The sequence below is a fragment of the Clytia hemisphaerica genome, unplaced genomic scaffold (genome assembly GCF_902728285.1).
Source record: "Clytia hemisphaerica strain Z4C2 unplaced genomic scaffold, Clytia hemisphaerica genome assembly, whole genome shotgun sequence".
In the NCBI taxonomy this organism is placed as follows: Eukaryota; Metazoa; Cnidaria; class Hydrozoa; order Leptothecata; family Clytiidae; genus Clytia; species Clytia hemisphaerica.
In genome coordinates, this window is record NW_027104594.1 from 120746 (window position 1) to 138983 (window position 18238).

Genomic DNA, 18238 nt, shown 5'->3' on the forward strand with positions numbered 1-18238 from the left:
GGGAGGGGGTGTACTAAGTTTGATAGATGACGGGTATGTCAGAGCAAAAATTGAAAATCGACCCTTGAGAGAGACTAAATATTGACGTTTTTGGGACCCTTAGAGAGACTTTTCTCACAATTCTAATCCATTTTCACTTGATTTTTGTCCAAATTGTTGAAAATCACGACCCTTTGGGAGAGTATATTTCGATTTCCGTGAATTTTAGACCTTTAAAAAGACTCAATTTGCTTTTTTAATGGTTTTTGTACCCCCCTTTCAGAGATTTTCGACGGTTCGAAAAAGGGATCTTTATGGCTCGCACATACCCGGCACCCATTTTGCCTAAGCATCCCCCCTCGGGATAAGCTCCACTATTCGATCGGTTGCAACGCTAACTTACTGCTCATCTTGTTTGAGGAGCCAGCAATGAGATATTATTTATTTGCAATATATTTTGAAAAAGGTCAATATCATGAGGCTAAAGAAATAATATGAAAATTTAGAGTAAAAATACCAATACACAATCATGGTCGAAATAGAATGAGAATTCCGGTTATTTTAACGTTTTTCAAGATTTAATTTTGGGCTATCTCTTTAACTTAATCGAATATTTCAATTTGGGAGGGGTTGGCAGACTTCCAGGCTATATTCTGAGCCTTATTGGACTATTTTTGAACTTTTGGATCCTGAGATCCTAAGTTTTAAGTCTAGCGTTAAAACTCAGAGTTAAAACTCTACCCTTCAAACCTACTTTAGAGCACTTACAAATCGATTGTGGTTTCAAAACTTCCCGGTGGATTTCCTTTTTTTCTCAAATATTACGACGATGATTGTATTAATTCTTGCATCTTGTATAATTCCCGGCTACTACTGTCTATACTTTGATATTTTTTTGAAAACCACATAGACAGAGAAGTCGGGTCTCCCAGCTATGATTGTACATACATGTCATACTACTTCAAGAAAATCAAAAATAAAATTCAAAAAATATTCCGAACCTCGCTTCAGTATATACTATCATCATGTTTTTTAGGTGTATCCATGTCAGATATGAATTCCGGCATCATCTATTACAGTTACGGAGATCCACCAATTAGTTCTACCACGGCTCCTCCATTCATCAGTGTTAAATTTGACAAACAGTTCGAGCAGACTGGCTATCACCACATTTACTCAACTTTTGAATTCCTCGAAAGCATTGAACGTGCAGATGTGTGGGTGAACGTGACAACAACTAATATTGGTACTCACAACCTATCTGTGGTGGATGCTCAGATGCCGGGTAACGGGAATGAGCTGACAGTCATCGAAACTAATGTTCCGGTCACCATTCAACTATGGTTAGATTCTTGCAGTGATTGTCATATCTCTCTTACAGCTGAACATACTGATGTTGGAGAGACAGCGAGTATTAATGCTGAATTTGATTCCGTAGGTAAGAAAGAACATTACACGCTTTTTTTCAAAAGAATATCTTCTATAAGAATATCAGGATAAAAATTGGCCAAATCGTAAGAATACCCTAAAAATAACCTCTAGGGTGAGTTTCACAGAATTTGATAAGAATACAATCATTTTGTATTTGGTTAATAGAAAAGGCAAGGTTCCTTTGTTAGACTTGAATTTAAATTTTGAGGCAGATATGTAATTTTAGCTCCAAATTCATTCAAAAGTCCAAAACTTTCAAATTGATCACTTTTTATGTTTGTAAAAAAGTCAAGTCTGAAAAAATAAGAATACGTTAAGAATATTTCACCCGTAATTTTGGCGATTTCTTAAGAATACTTGACCCTAATCCAAAGTACACTATTCTTAAAAAAAGCGTGTACCCCCACATCAGTCATATTCTCGCAATTTCATTAACCAGAAGACGTTATGTGGACACGGGATATACACTCTTATTATTTTATAAGTATAACGTTTTTAAGCATACTTAGGCCCACATTCGGCAAAAAATAAGCAAATGATAAGCATACCTCCAAGCTGAAATGTAAAAAAAATGTGCAGCTTTTCTAAAACGCTGACCTTTCTAGGGTTGATTTTAAAGCTGTTTGAGCTTTCTTAGACCAGAGATTTTCGCCTGCGGAGTCAAAATTTCAAAGAAAACTTTGAGCCGAATCAATGTTCCGACTTTAAAATACAAAATTTTCTTAAACCCAAAGAAAATCAACAAATCGAAGTCTAAGCATATAAATAAGCATAGATTAAGGCTGAAAATGAGACTTTGCTGAGCATATTGAGCCTCGCCCGATTTTTCCGTATGCTTATATAAAAAAAAGAGTATAATACTATAAAAAAGAAGCCTTTGCAATTCATCGAACGAGCAAATGTTTTTTTTGTTTTGGCTCTGTTCATATTGAGTCAGTAAAAACCATATTATGATTCGGCATTACTCGTGACCAATAAGGTTTTTGCAGAGGTAATTTATAAACCAACCTCGAGGAAACCGCAGGTTTTTTTTAAATTTGTAACTTGAATATAATCGTCGTTTGAAAATAGTTGGGGAAGAAAATGTTTGGTAGATTTCATCATCATGACCAAAGGAATCATCAGTCAACGATGCTTCATTATATGATTACCCCCTTACTATATTCATGATATGCATCATTGCAATGTCCTCCACGGACCCAACAGCTGATTGGTTGAAAGTGACGTATTGACTGATTTTACATCACTTACAACCAATCAGCTGCTAGGTTCGTGATGTAATGCCAGAGGACATTGCAATGGTGTATATCATGAATATTGTTCTGTTTTTAGATGTCATCTCGACGGGAATCGGTACGCCTTACGCAACTGCTTCTGACAAAGTGTCAAATTGCCATAGAGAGGCTATTGTATCAGCAAATGAAAATTACTTTAATGTACTGGCTGATGGGATTTTAACTGGATTTCACATAGAATCTGGAATTTTTCCCGGTGAAATTCGTTTTGAGGTAGGTCCTTTTATTTTTTACCCAGGGGACTAAAGGTAGCTTCCCAAAGTTCACTGTAAGGGTTTAAATGAGCAAAGTTGAGAAAAAAATTGGAAAATCTGACCATATTTTGCCTTAAAAAATTAAAATCGTCAACAAATTTCAAGAAACCTAAGTGTTGATTTCCGCACAAGTTGACTCAAACTTGACTGACTCTTTTCTACACTGTAAGATCCCGATTTCAAAAGCTTTATAATTTTGGGCCGTACGTTTTTAAATCGAGGGGCCCCCGGGTTTCTTTAACAACTAAACGTTTGGCTCGTCTAGAAAAAAATCGCAGATAAAGGTTGAAGGACATACTGTCCAAGGGTATTGAAATATTGAAATTTTCTTATGACTGCCAAGTCTTTGGGTAAATTTACAATGTCTTTCTGGCAAATTCTAGTGTCCATGGGTCAATTTGAAGCTTGCCAAAGCTAAAACAAGGTCTTTAGAGGGCGCCTTTTTTGTAAATCTTTAAAAACAATATCTTTAATAATAATAAATCTTTAAATTCATTTAATATCTTAAGTAATATCTTAATTGATGGGCTATTTCAGAAATAGTCTGTACCCCCAATGTTGAGGAGGTGTGACGTCCAATGGTCTGGAAAATAAGAAATTCAAGGGTCTGATTTTTCGAGTGTAAAAATCCAGGTTGGTCGGTAGAATAAGGTGGAAAATCCTTCTTCTTTTGTAAAATGAATATCCAGGGTGGTCAGTAAACGAGGTTAAAAATCCAGGGTGGTCCAAAAAATGAGAGAGAAAAAATTCCAAGGGGTTCCTGAAAAATTGAAAAAAAATCGAGGTCACCTGTTGTTCCAAAAAAAAAGACGTCCTCAAAATAGGGGTAAAATCTCTCTAGAAAAGCCAAATCTTTTAATATCTTTAAATCTATATATTAATAGCCGTAGGCTGTGTGTCATTTTGTTTTGTGTCACTTTCGTTTTCGCAAGCAATGTTTTGTTCTTTCAAAAGATGACTTTTGCTTCTTGCTCCACAAATGTGTTAAATCAGATTCGCGCCGTTTTATAAAGACTTTGTTTTGATTGATAGACTTTTTCTTTTTTTTATTTCTTTTCTTTTGTTTTATGTTTTCGAATGTAATTAACGACCTTATTTGATTTAAGACATTCGAATTCTTTTCAAAACAAAAGAAATCTTTTAAACATAATCTCTGTTAAAGAAAAGAACAATTATAAGACAAGACAAGTTTGTTAGAACAACAGCAACATTAAGAATACATTCAAAAGGCGGTAAAAACTAGAATTCTTTCTTCGTAAAAAGGGACCTTTAAACATCTATGTCGATAATTATTTTGCTGTAAATCTAAGTCATATTTGAATTTGAAAAATTATTGAAGTTTATATGTCGAAGTTATTTTATAAAAAGCAACATAAAATTGCGCTATCACGCTTTTTTGTCTGCGTGTCCTAGCTGCCTTCCGGGGGGACTATGGTTGCGAGCTGACTTTCGGCCCTGCCCCTCGGACCCTTAGCAGAATAAAGAGGAGAAGAAACAAGGGAAATTGTGTGAATTTTAATTCACTTTTTGGAACTAATTTGACCAAATTTCTATCTTTCTGGGGGTAAAAAAGTTGAAATTTTCCTATTTTTCTGATTTTTAGTGGGACTGAAGTTGATTTTCCGATTTTTCAAACTGCCATGTTTAAAAAAAGGCACCCTTAAGGCCGGCACATACCCATACCCTTCTCTTGCCTAAGTACCCCCCCCCCCCGGGCTGCCTTTTTTCGACGAATCTCGTGTCATGTCTATTATTTCACTCCGCTTATCTTGACATCAAAGTTTTCCTAAACATCAAGAACTACGGCTAATATAACGCGAGCGAAGCGAGAAAAAAAATCTAATTGCAGAGCCGTCTCGGACGTCGCTGGTCGCCGGTATGGTGTAATTTGGGAATGACGCCCTTTTTCTGCTTTCTGATCATTTTTGACACAAAAGTCTTTTACAAAATATGGTTAAAAGATACGTCACCCGGGAGGGATAGAGTCAAACTTTGAAGAGAATTCTTCTCTTTAATTTTGATTTCATCGTGTTAAGCCACCTTCCCAACATCCAAAGGACTTTAAATGCGTTCAGCAAACAGCTAAACCGGCGTGCGACGCCGGGTACCGGCTAGTATTTTTTAATATCTTAAGTATTTTCTTTTTTTTATTTTAGGTTTATAGACCTCAAACAGTAGAGGGGAGTGTCAATTTAATGAGACCCTATGCATTTAACAATTCAGAAAATTCTCCTCCATACTCACCGTTCTTTGGTAAGTTGCAGTACACATCTCACAAACTCTTGGTATTTATTTTCCTCTTTTCCATCTAGATTTGGGGTGAATATTAAATGAGCTTTTGAGCGCGGCGATTGGCTTAACCCTATTCATACTAGGCTTTTCCTGTACCACCCCTTAACTTTTGATCTAGTGGGTCTTTTTGGATGAAATTTGGCACACAAGATCTTTGTCACATAAGGCAACTTTTGACAAAAAATCTTTTTGATGATGTCACTCATCATCATGCCCAAACAAAGTGAGCAAAAACCGAAAATTTCCATTGTTCTTATAAATAGCTATTGTATTCTGGAGCTATTGCCATTAATCTGACCCCCTAGAATGAATAGGATTAAGCAAAACAATCAGGGACTCGGCAAGCCTCGCCACCAATACGATTTTTACTGACCCTGTATATCCCATATCCCACCTCGAGAAGACCATGTAACTAATAATATTTTCCGAGCCGAGGAAAATATTGAAAACTCTGAACGAGAATAAAAGTGTGATAACTGGTTTATCATCAACTTAAAAAATATCAACAAACTTTTCTCTCTCCATTTGTGTCCCTTCTTCTTTGTTTTGTTTTTCTCTTCCAATAATTTTTTTCTTTTACTTTAATGTAAAAATGAAATCAACATCAAAACATTCGAAAAAAGAATCGAATTGTCATTAAAACATTCTTTTCAAAAACTCTTTTGATAAATTGTTGTGTATTGGAAGCGAATAGAAAACCTTTCTAATCATAAAATTGTAGAAAATATGATCTCTCGCTTACGAGACCCCTTTTTTGAACGCGGTCTTGTATTTGTACGGTACAATATAAAATACAGCATTTGTGTACGCGTTTTTTAGCCAATCATATTGTTCATATTTTTCATGTTGATGATAAGGACAATTACTGATTCGATAAAGGTTCGAATGACGGAGATATTTTCATACGACATTCCAGCTGATATAGAGATTAGTAATTCGAATTATTGAGAGATTCGAATATTATAGTTTCGAATTAGAGAGTTTTGACTGTTTTTGTTTCTTTCTAGAAATGGACATGGTCGTCCCATCACGTGACCTTTTTGAATTCGGCCACGTGGCACCACACGTTTTTACTGGTGATATAATTGCCATCACAACTGGTACATCTGGTATTCAGGTCGATTATTCAAAGTGTGATAATAAGCGAACAGATTTTGATCCATTTATGGCTTTCAAAGCGATTTTGAATATTCCATTTGAGTATCAGGAGAATTTGACATTCACTACACCTGGTCACGTGAAGGTATTATCCGATATCACCAACGCTGTCAGCAATTCACTCAAAACCTTCAGCATTCCCATTCAGGTAAGAACAAACCATAGATTTATAAAACCCGAAAGGCTAGATGAGCGTACTTTTGTTGAAAGGTGTGCCAGAGTTAGGTAGGAAATCATAACTAAGTCACGTGACATTATAATAGAATTTCATCGCTTTGACGCTTTGTGGGTTTTCGAAAACAATAGCAACAATATTTTTTTCCGATATTCACTTTTTAGCCTGCGATGGCTTTAAGCATGACATCTAGCCCTCCGGGCTTTAAATCTATGGAACAAACTAGAGAAAAGTATAAGACTTCGATTGCCTGAATATTAAGAACAAGTTAAGAACATTTTTCGGCTTTATTAACTCTAAAACACCATTGCGAAGATTTCAATGTTTTTAGTTTTGAATGAGTGGTGGACTGCTGCTGTCAATAGCACGGGTTCGAAAATGTTTTTAGAATAGGGGAATACACATATAGTGGGTGAAATAAAAATGGGGGAGGTTTAGCCCTCTCTGCACACCATGTTTATGGACTCTAGAACATCATTGCGCAGATGACTTAAAACACATTCAATTTTTGAAAAAAAACATTGCGATTGCGTCTTTTAAAAAAGGCTTGATCCTTTTCTATACCAAGTTTTTTTCATTTTTCAGGATCGCATCGTAAACCTTGCAATGGACAAGAATGAAGTTTGCATCATTGGGACAGATTGTACGATCGATGTGACGGAAACGAAAGGCACCAACGTCACTTATCATTTTTATATTAATGGCACTCTGAAACATAGTTCTACCATCGGCTCCTTTTTACTTTATCCTAATGTAACGACTGAAGGTATATAATGATGTTCATAATATTTTGGTTATAATTTTTGGCTATTTCAACTTTTTTTTCTGCGAATTTAAAGTTCGAACGAGAATTGGCAAAGTTAGTATACCCACTTTATTCATTTGATAAGTATTTCGTTTTTGGAGGGATTCAATGGCTTCTAAGCCTTTTCGAGAGCGCTAGATTCTCCTTTTGATAGTGAATATAACTTTGTTTAGCGTTCACAAGGGGCATTGGTAACGCCTTTGAACTACTCTTAAGGTCCCGAATGAACCACTCTCCCCGGTTATTAATCGTTTTTTTTTTTCATTTTTTGGAATCCCCGTTCTTATTTGGATTTATTTTTGACAATATTTTCTGGTACCAAAAGCTGAATACAATTTCCTTATTTTGGGGGTACAATTTTTAACGCCCTCGGTAATTATGTCCCCCTTCTTATTAAATTTTGGAAAAATTTCGGACCCCCTCCCCCTACTATTCGGGACCTTAGGGTAGATATATTTAAATGATAATTTCTTTTAGGTTGGTACAACGTGTCGGTGCGTGGTGAAAATTTGATTAACAACGAGACTGATTGGGCCATTTATTTTGTTGACTCTCCCATTCAACTTGTAGAACTGACCCCATCTAAAGCATTAGTTTTGGAGAATGAAGAATTTGATATGAGATATGCGGCATCAAGTGGACTGTTTACTTTTTATACGTTAACTGTCACTTCAGAAGACGGCACAACGACGGACGTCGTTCCAATCACGGCGTTGGATAATCTGAGCGTTAATCTTACGATAGGTCCTTTAAGGTAAGGTTTTCAGTTTTGAAAGGGACAAATATATAAAAGATTCGGACGAGAATTGCTATTTTAGCACTTCCACTTTCTTTCATCGAATGTTTTGATTTTGGAGGTGTTCGGTGGCTTCTAGGCTATATTCCAAGCCTTATTGGAGCAAATTTGAGCTTTGAGATCCTGAGATCCTAAGGACCCTCTTAAATCATAAGTCTCACGTTAAAACTCTACTTTCCACTGACATTGTACTATATGCTCGCGACACATCAGAGTCGTGCTGTATCGATGATGATACTTGCAAAGTACGGGAGAACCTTTCGTTCTCGCAGGTACTGAATATATGAGTACCATCACCACACCACATTCAATGTCCGGCATATCTCCCCCATACTCTTGTATCAGAGTGATGGTACCCTATTCCCCTCACATGGTATGGGTTGGCCCGGGCCAAGGTATATTCACTTGCCAAGTGAATCCTAGCACCGAGTTGGAATCGAACCCTGTTCTCCAGCACGGAAGTCAAGAACGATGACTACTACACTTACTGCTCCTGGTCAACAGGTAGATTCGTAAAAGTATCACTTGTTGTTGTTTTTTTCAGCTATCCAACATGTGGCATGTACACGTTCATCTTCAGTGTATCTAAAGATTACACATCAATCGGTATGACCATCCAACTACCCTCCAACGAGAGTACCATTGTGGTCGAGGTACAATGCACACTGAAAGGTTTCGATGCAAAACCGTTCCCGGAACCAGATTCAAGTGGTGTTGTTGAGCTTGGTATCAACAAGGTACTAACAGTCGATATAAATTTAGAGGCCGGTGCTGATCCAGAATTTGAAGCTGATTGGGGTGATGGAACAACTAAAGCGACAAAAAGCTTCGTTGGTGAAACACCATCTTTTCCTTTCCCGTTCAAACATACCTACACTAGTGGTGGTAATTACACAATCACGCTTTTAGTCTGGAACAAAGATCGAACATTGGATCCAATCATTATTCCAATTTTAATCTCACAATGTACTTTCCCCGAAGTCACTTTCAGCTATGGATCGTTAATTGAACCAAACGTTCATACCAGAGGTAAAAACATCCTTCTAGAGGCTAAATATAAATTCACATCCGATAAATGTGAACAGGAACAAACCAACCAATTCAACGTCGTTGCATGGAAGTTGGTCAAAATGCTGGATGACGGTACAAATGCAAACACGACAATGAATGATCAATTCGCAGAAATATCTTTCGATCGGTCAATCAAGAAAGCCACTTACAAAATCCCATCATTGTCTTTAGATGAAGGTTTTTACGTGGCAACTCTTACGGTAGACGATAGCACTAAACGTAAAGATTATTTTGCTTACCTGCGTGTAAAGCAAACGCCGCTCTTTGTTGAGATTGAGAATGGAGCGGAACGCGAGATCGCCGCTTTCGAACTCGATGCCGATGACAAACAAATTTACACTGATTTCTCCGTCAACGCAGGGAAGAATTCATTCGATCCTGACGACAAACCGAATGGGCTTGAAGGTGAGCATTTTTCAAACTTTTCGTGATCCCTTTTTACACGTTTTTTTATAAGAACATCTATAACATCCAAAATTTTCTTCTTAAGATCTTCAAAAGATGTTCCGCGGGTCCCCTCTCAAAAAAGTTTCAAAATCCTGTCTACTTTCAAATCAATCACATGCGGTTGAGTCCCACGAAAGGGGTGCTATAGATCATAAGAATTGGCCCTGCCTACTATATCATTCGAATCTTTCTATAATCCGAACTCTTCTTCATTTAAGGGGAAACCCTCGTTAAATACTTTCTATAATTCAAATCTTTCTGTAATTCGACTCCCCGTTCGAGTTCGAATTAGCGAGAGTTAGCTGTTTCATAACTAATATTTTTTTAGGTTTTACCTTTACATGGTATTGTAAGTTCGTCAGTAGCCAGGCTCAAGTGGATGGCGCAGTGGCTTCGCGTAGTCAAAGTAACATCACACTCTATAACTACACAAGATGCCTGCACAGTGAACTGACAGAACAAAGCGAAAAAGGAGGCGAACTCGTTTTGAACAGTGAGATGTTCTTAGAGGGTATTCAGTATTCTTTAACCGTGGTCATTAACAAGGATACTCGAGTTGGAAATTATACACAGTTGTTGACAATCAAAAATGGAAGTGCACCTAATGTTCGTTTTGAGTAAGTTTGCGTTTTTTTATCGTATTAATAGGGCTCTTCAAGATGTAGATGAAAATCTTTCGATGAGGTTAAGGTAGACACATCGATTTTTCACCCCCTGGATATTTGCCCTGGAAAAGCATCAAATTGGTACGAGATGGAGTTTTTACAAGCTCTTATTTGATTTGGTTGGTCGTTAACCAGTAATAAACTCACATTTTCTATTTTTCGTCATTTTTATTACTTCAAATGACCAATTGTTAAAGTATCTTATAAAAACTCCATCTCATCTGATCGAATCAAGTCCCACATGACAAACGTTTGCTTCCATAATGGCGGAAATTATGTAAATTTAGTCAGCATGAAAACCTTGTATATTTGGTACAAGGTTCTTTTATTCCTTGGGTCACATTCTTTTGACACCATTATTTCATTAATCTTTTGTTTACTTTCTAGATGTATAAAATGTCAGCCTAAGTTGAATATTATGGATTTCACTACGATCAAATATTCCTCCAATACAAGTTATGCGAAGTAAGCAGGTTTCTTTTCTTTCGAATGGAATTATTCTGTATATGACTTATCGGTCCTTAATCTACCGGATCTTTTTCCAAAAAATCCAAATGGGTGGAAAATGGCTAGGGTCCAACGCGACGCAATGCTGACAAGCCCCCTAATAAGAACGAAATGCTCTGCCAACCCCTCTCAAAAAAGTCTCAAATAATCCTATCTACTTTCGAACCAATCACACGCGGTTGCGTCCCAAGGAAGATGCTACGGATCCTAAGGGTTCCCCCTCCCTACTAAAACTTTTTTGAACATATATGCGTATAATTCATCTTTTCTTTTCTAGTTTGGCAGCTGAATGGTTGATATCAAGTGTTAACGAGAGTCTTTGGACTGACCCTGCAAGGACGTCTACCGGTTTCCAGAAAGCTAATCTGGTCATCTTACCAAATCAATTGTTACCAGTTACTAAATACACGTTCACCTTAAGGATAGGCTTCATCGGATCTGACGTCAGAAACTTATTTCGATTTGAAATGGAAACTGGTAGGACGCCTTACGGTGGTGAATGTTCAGTTTTGTAAGTAATTTATTCATGATTTGCCTGTACCAGACGACCACGGCTTTTTCCTCGACACCGTCCCGTCTGTTACTTTTTACATTTATTCCCCCAGAGATCCGTGGGGGAATAAAAATCCTCGGCTTCAAGCCAAAGGACCGTAGCTTTTGACTGCAGCAAAAAGCTGAGATGGAGTGTTTTTGTAAACAAAGCTCAAGAAAAGAGGCGGGGAGAGTTTTGCTACAAATCGACAGAGTGATAAAAAATTCGCGTGTTGGGATAGAGATTAATTCATGATATGCACCATTGCCATTGCAATGTCTTCCACGGACCCAACATCTGATTGGTTGAAAGTGACGTAAAATCAGTCATCAATACGTCACTTTCAACCAATCAGCTATTGGGTATGTCAGAAGACATTGCAATGGTGCATATCATGAATTGACCCTTTTTTACAGTGTTAACATGGTGTCGGGTAGAATGTAAATGGCTACCAATACGAAATAATTTTCAATCTGTGGAAACATTTACCCGAGTTTGTTGTTTCCATTTAGACGGGGGTTTTGTTATTATCAATTAGGGTCAGGGTTTGACTCAAGAGTCATAACATAGGGCCGAAGGCTCTCTTAGGGGCACTTGTACCCTATGTTTAAACATAGGGCTGATTTCAGAATCAGTTTAGAAAAGTTACAAAATAACTTCGAACAGTTCCAAAGACTTCGAGTAGCATCAGAAAGTTGAATGGAAGAGAATAGTGGAGAGTCGTTTACAATCTACACAGCAACCTGTTAACATAGTTGACACCCCTGTATTCAAAAAGGAGGGAGGTTGACTTTTGGGGTAAGATAATTGGAATAGAGTAAGAGGGGTTGAGATAGGCGGGTAGGTTGATGAAAAATAGAAGATTTTCCTTTTTTGAGAGAGGGCTTAAGCAAAAAATAAAAGTTCTTACTTCTCATCAAGGGATATAAAGAGATTTTTTTTTCGTCTCATAGTTCCACGTAATTCATCAAAATTTATATCTATATACAAGGATTTAAGAAATGGTACCCCATGGAAGATTTGCTCATTTATAACACTTTTTGGATTTTATAGACCAAAACAAGGCTTTATCACCGACAAGTATCGAATCCGGTGCAACAATTGGAAAAACGATGGCGAACCTATCAAATATGAATTCGGTTATTTCATCAGAAAGCCGGGCATGGTTGGTTTACCAGCTGACACTGAAATTAAAACTTTGCAAGCATCTGAACAAAAAGATTTGTTGGACCAATCGTTTCCGGCTGGTGAAATACAAATCTACGTTCGAATTTTAAACGAATTTGGACAGTATGTCATATTAGCCAATAAAGAATTGTCGTTCATAGTGAGTGTAGTACGCTGAGCTTTATATAGACCCTGAAGGCAGCCTCTCAATCAGAGATTTCTGTAAAGCCCGAAGTGCTAGATATCGTGCATTAAGCTCTTCCAAGCAAAAAAAGTCAATATCACAGAAAAAAATTGCTGCTATTGTTTTCGAAAACCTGTGAAGCTTCTGATTGGTCAAGCGGTGAAATTCTATTGCAATGTCACGTGATATAGGTAGGATTTCCTACCTAACCTCGGCACACTTTTCAGCAAAAGCACGACTTCTAGCCCTTCGGGTTTTATAAATCTATGCTTTCAATCCCGCCCAAGCAAAATACTTTGATTGGAGATTTTTTTTGAAAGTAGTACCCGCACCCGAAAGTGCCAGATCAACTTTGTTTGGCGCCGTTTGTCGTTAGGCAAAGTTTCAACACTTCAATGGCTTCTTTGCGGGTAAAACTCCGATCAAATATGATCGATATAGCTTGGTCTAGGGTTTATAAAGGTCAGTGGTATAGTATTTCCCTATTGAAAATTTATAAAACTATGTATTTTCAAGTGATGATATAAACTTTTGAAGGACGTACTGAATTTGAATTAGTTTGTTTATTGGAACTCCTAAAAAGCAGTAATACAGTGTAGTCTTCTTAATTTTAACTTCTATTATTCGAATCTTTCAATAATTCGAATCTCTTCTTCAGTTCTCGTCGAGATGAAAACCTCGTGATGTAATTTCTATAATTCGAATTTTTCTGTAATTTGAACAAATTAGACTTCCCTTTCGAGTTCATAAAAGCGAGAGTTACCTTAGACTACGCTTTAGTCTAAGACGAATTCAAATCATAAAGAATAACCTCAAACACGCAAATTAGCAGTCGGGTGGAAATTTTGTCCGCGCGAGCGAAAAATAGTCGGAGGGGCTCAATGTTTTAAACAATGTCATAAACACAGACTCTATTTTCCGCCGCGTAATACACTACGTCTTATAATATACAACTGTGTTATATTGTAATATCATAATAATATATTACACGGACGATAGCATCATCGAGAGTTACCTGTGTATTTCTTTATTTCTATAGAATGATGTTCCAGAACCTACCAACCTTAACGATCTCTTAGGAGCAATAACTTCGGACGCGGGAAGTTCATCCGACAATGCAACCGCCAACGCCAATGCTACTACCACCGCTGCACCCGAAACAAAAGGCGTTTACGAAGACTTGTCAGATAGTTTGGGCCAAATTCAACCGCAAGATCCGACGAGTGTCAATGATGTCGTTAATGCGGCAATTTTTAAAATGGCAGTATTAGATGCTACTCAAAAGGTGAAGAAAACTATTTTTTTTTCAAAAAGAATACTGTAGTGAAACACCTTGTGGGAACTAATTGTGGCGAATGTTGAGAACATTCTTTTCCGTGTTCTTTTTAGTTTCCGGAAAAACGCCTTACGGCAAAAATATTATTTTTTTTAGAACTGTTTTACTGACCACCCTGGACGTCATATATAACGTCACTTTGTTTCTTTTAACGATAGCAAGAGGATGCAGTGCCTACAAAACCACCGGCAATAGATCCTCTTACAGGACAATCTTATGATGATAATGCTGACAAGGAACAATTGGAGGAAGAGGGTAAAAATCTACGACAAAAGGTGTGTATTATTTTTTATGTATTCAGACTTAAAAATTACAAATGCTTACTTTAAAGATGAACCCCATTCATACCAGGACTTTAAGGAGCGGTTCAGAGTATCATACTGTAGTGATTCTAAAAATAGATATCAAATTTACTATTTTTCCGAGTTTTAATCCCATCATCATTTACATTAATTTCTTTTGCAAGTCAATTACACTTATTGACAATACAAAAGTAATAACTTGCACGGCTTAAGTATCAAGATGAAAAGGATTGTGGGATTGAATAATTATGACGTTTGCATAGTGGTGTGCTATCAAAGGGTGGGCTTTTTCTGTACCACCCCTTAACTTTCTTTCTTGATTTTTATGACCAGCATAAAGAGAATGTTTTGAATATGATCAACCAAACTGTTATCACCAAACCAGAAGAGGTGAAAGCTGTCGCTGATGTCCTCACCGAAACAACTAACACCGCTGCTGAGCTCACCGAAGAAGCTCGGGTTTGTATAATTTGTTCTTTAGTCCACTCTCCTTCTTCCATGTCCCTCATCTTTTCAAGCCCCCTCTTTTCAAGCTCCCTCTTTCCAAGCTCTCTCTAATTTCCCAGACCCCTCTTTCTAAGTTCTTCTAGTTTTCCAGTCCTTTTCTTTTCTCCTCCCTCTTTCTTTCAAGCCCCTCTTTCTTTCAAGCCCCTCTTCCTTCTAGCCCCCTCTTTTCAACCTATCTCTAATTTCTCAGACCCCTCTTTTGAACTCCCTCCAGTCTTCCAGTGCTTCTCTTTTCCAGTTCCTTCCCATTGCTATCGACTGCGGTTGGCAGACTTACTTTAATATTTTCATACAATTTCTTTTGGTTAGGAGACAACCATGAACATTTTGTTGAACGTTGTGGAAAAGATGGATCAAATGAAAGATACCATCGGTATCAAACAAACACAAGAAAATGTTCAATCATGTCTTAATGTGGTCGCTAATGCAGTCTCGTCTGAACTAGCCTCCGCAAAAGTTGGTAAGCTGTTTTGTAATCATTCAGTCAATACATATACACCTTTTCGACCGTAATCGCGTGGTCAGGGGTGCGCCACTTTATTATTTAATTTATCACCCTAAACTTGATCCAATCCTTTTTTTACACTTTCTTTACATAAAAAGACTGGTACGGTTTTAGGGTGATAAAACGGACAAAAAAATGCCCGCGCAGCAATTGGCGGCTACGGTCGAAAAGGTGTATTCTCATTGTAGATTATTACTTTTTAACAATATCTAAATGTTACAATTATCATTTACTTTCAAATTACCCTTTAACACTTTCGAATATTTTAATTGTATGGAGTTTAAAACCACAAGAGAATCTAGCCTGGAATCATAAATATCCAATGGGTAGAAATGAAAAGGGGGGTTCCTATTTTTTCAAAATATGATAAACGGGGAGGCCTAATTGCCCGGGTTTTTTTGAAATTGTACCTCTAAAAAATCCAAAAATTAGTGATAATAAACTAAAAACATAGCAGTTAGAGCAATTCAGCTTTTAATGACCGAGAATATTTTCAAAAGGAAATGAACAGGGGGTCCTCATAAGAACGGGGGGTCACTTTTTGAGTTTTAAGCCTAAAAATGTTCTTAACATGTTCTTATTTTCACCATTTTTTGAGCATTTTTGGGTGTTTTAGAGTCTGCAAAGCCTTAAATGTTCTTAACTTGTTCTTAACATTTTGGACACCAAAGCATTATGTTCTTATATAGTTTGTCTTTATAAAAAACGTGTATTCGAGTATTAACGGAAACATTCTTTAACCGTTCTTTCGTAGTGAATGTGACAGCTGATAATGGTGACGATGAAGAGGGGAATGGGGACGAAGGACAAAGTAACGGTGGCAATACACAAAAAACTAAACAGACTACTAAAACGGTAAGAAAATATTCTAAAATTCTATTTTCGTCATGGTATAACATCGGCAGTAGTAAGTGTGGGAAAAGTGAAAACTCACTTAGACCATGTTCACACGTTACTGTTCCGTTTGTTCACTCCAAAATTCTATTTTCGTCATGACGTGACGTCGGAAGTGAGGGAAAACAGCGAAAACTTTCCTCAGTGAGTCAAACCATGGTGTTTTTGTTTTTATTTTAGTGGGTTAAAAAATAAATCACACGGCAGATTTAATTTTCCCCCGTTTCGACATCTTTCCCGAATTTTATGCGTACAAAAAAAATGATTGTCAACGCAAATTTTGTTGCAAGTTTCTCCCAATCAGGTATTAAAATCTCACATACACCCTGTATGAGAGGGTTATCGGTAATATTTTGCATACCAGCACCCCCCCCCTAATTTAGAGAAGTGGTATTTTAGGTGGTATAGCACCATTCCCGAAACCCACTTAAAAATTAACTTATATAAAGTGTAAATTTTGATTAATCTAATATCACAGTTCAGTTTGCTTTGGTCTAATGAGATATCCCTGAAAATTTTGTTTCATTAAAAGATAGTTCACTTTCGTTTTTTACAAAATTCCTTTTATTATGTTTAAGCGTCCGACCATCTTCCATACCCCGCCTCATTTTCATGTAAACATGATTTTATAAACCTTTATTGTGAAGCAATGAGAAATGCTTTCAATTTGAAATTTTCACAAGATACCGACTTTTGTATGAACTAATTGCTAAAGAAAAAATCTTTTTGAAATTCCAAGTTTAAATTTTGGGATGACGTCATAAAATTGATCACGTGATAGCTTTCGGGAAAGGTCTATTTTGAATTAATTTTGCACAAATGATGCTGCTCTTTGGATTAAAGGGACATTACAGTAGTAAAATGTAAACATTGCGCGAACCACGTGTCATTAAAGAGAACAATTTAAATCACGTGTCCAAAACAAACTTGTAAAACAATTGAACAATCAAAATTAGCCATATTTGTTTGGTTTGATTTTTTATTTTGACATGTGACATTTGTTTTGATTTTGTAACCGCTGCATACAGTTTGTTTACAAATTTCGCAAGTACTGTTATGTCCCTTTAAGTAAACATTAATGACAGACTAAAAGTAAAAATTTAAAAGGATATTAAAAGAATTTTAAAGTCACTAAATGACATAGTACCAACCACCGCCCCTGTACCACCAACGCCCCACCAATACGAAACTCCGACAATTTCTTTCATTATTGTAGGACTTGAAAAGAGCTACCAAATTGAAGGAGTCAATTGATACATTGGCTAATGTCATGAACAAGAATATGGTTACAGGCGAGCAGGCTGTCACATTCCAAACAAGTACTTTGACAGTCGCCTTAGTGAAGAAAGAAAAAGCTGACCTTGCAAATATGACTGTTGGGGATAACCAAGCTAAATTGCCGCTTCATACGGAAGATTTATTTGGAGATCAGGAGGTTATTGGTGATGTCAGCGTCCAGGTAAGTGGAAACACGGTCCCTAGCATTGAATTTAAAGCCCGAAGGGCTAGAGTAGAATCTCTAATCTTTCCCAGGCAACAAAAAGTGAAGCCACTTATTTCCCATTCAGAACGCGCCTAGAACGCGCCGTAATCATGACGACGGATTGTATCTAGTGGTTCCTTTATTTTTAAGGACTGAATTTTTTGAAATCTTGGCGATAGATTTTAATTTCAATCTGGAGTTTGTGTAAAAACCACGCGCGGGCGTTTTGGATGGGAAATAAGTGGTTTCATTTCCCATGAAACCACTTATAGTAGGCTGCACGTATCGCCTCAGATATGCTTTGATATAATAGGGTGCTCATCGTTTATAAAACTCCTGTTCGAGAGTTACACCTATCTTTGTGTTTTTGAGTTCTGAAACATGAATTCCTAGCTTGATTAATAAGTTTTCTATGAGAGATCTTTAAATTTCATTTAATTTGTCTAGAGGTTA

At 37.0% G+C, this 18238-nt stretch overlaps 1 protein-coding gene across 1 annotated transcript in view; it reads left to right on the forward strand.

Moving 5' to 3' along the window:
• Positions 1 to 18238, forward strand: part of LOC136823873 (polycystin family receptor for egg jelly-like) — a 44535-nt gene that overhangs the window by 4936 nt on the left and 21361 nt on the right. Inside the window, exons 3-19 of the mRNA XM_067080030.1 lie at positions 1016 to 1417; positions 2743 to 2918; positions 5116 to 5212; positions 6259 to 6557; positions 7170 to 7350; positions 7867 to 8143; positions 8730 to 9661; positions 10032 to 10320; positions 10756 to 10833; positions 11153 to 11386; positions 12461 to 12734; positions 13798 to 14043; positions 14253 to 14369; positions 14730 to 14855; positions 15213 to 15363; positions 16163 to 16263; positions 17519 to 17761. Coding sequence (XP_066936131.1) covers positions 1016 to 1417; positions 2743 to 2918; positions 5116 to 5212; positions 6259 to 6557; positions 7170 to 7350; positions 7867 to 8143; positions 8730 to 9661; positions 10032 to 10320; positions 10756 to 10833; positions 11153 to 11386; positions 12461 to 12734; positions 13798 to 14043; positions 14253 to 14369; positions 14730 to 14855; positions 15213 to 15363; positions 16163 to 16263; positions 17519 to 17761 — 4223 coding nt within the window. The remainder of the gene's footprint in view (positions 1 to 1015; positions 1418 to 2742; positions 2919 to 5115; positions 5213 to 6258; positions 6558 to 7169; positions 7351 to 7866; positions 8144 to 8729; positions 9662 to 10031; positions 10321 to 10755; positions 10834 to 11152; positions 11387 to 12460; positions 12735 to 13797; positions 14044 to 14252; positions 14370 to 14729; positions 14856 to 15212; positions 15364 to 16162; positions 16264 to 17518; positions 17762 to 18238) is intronic.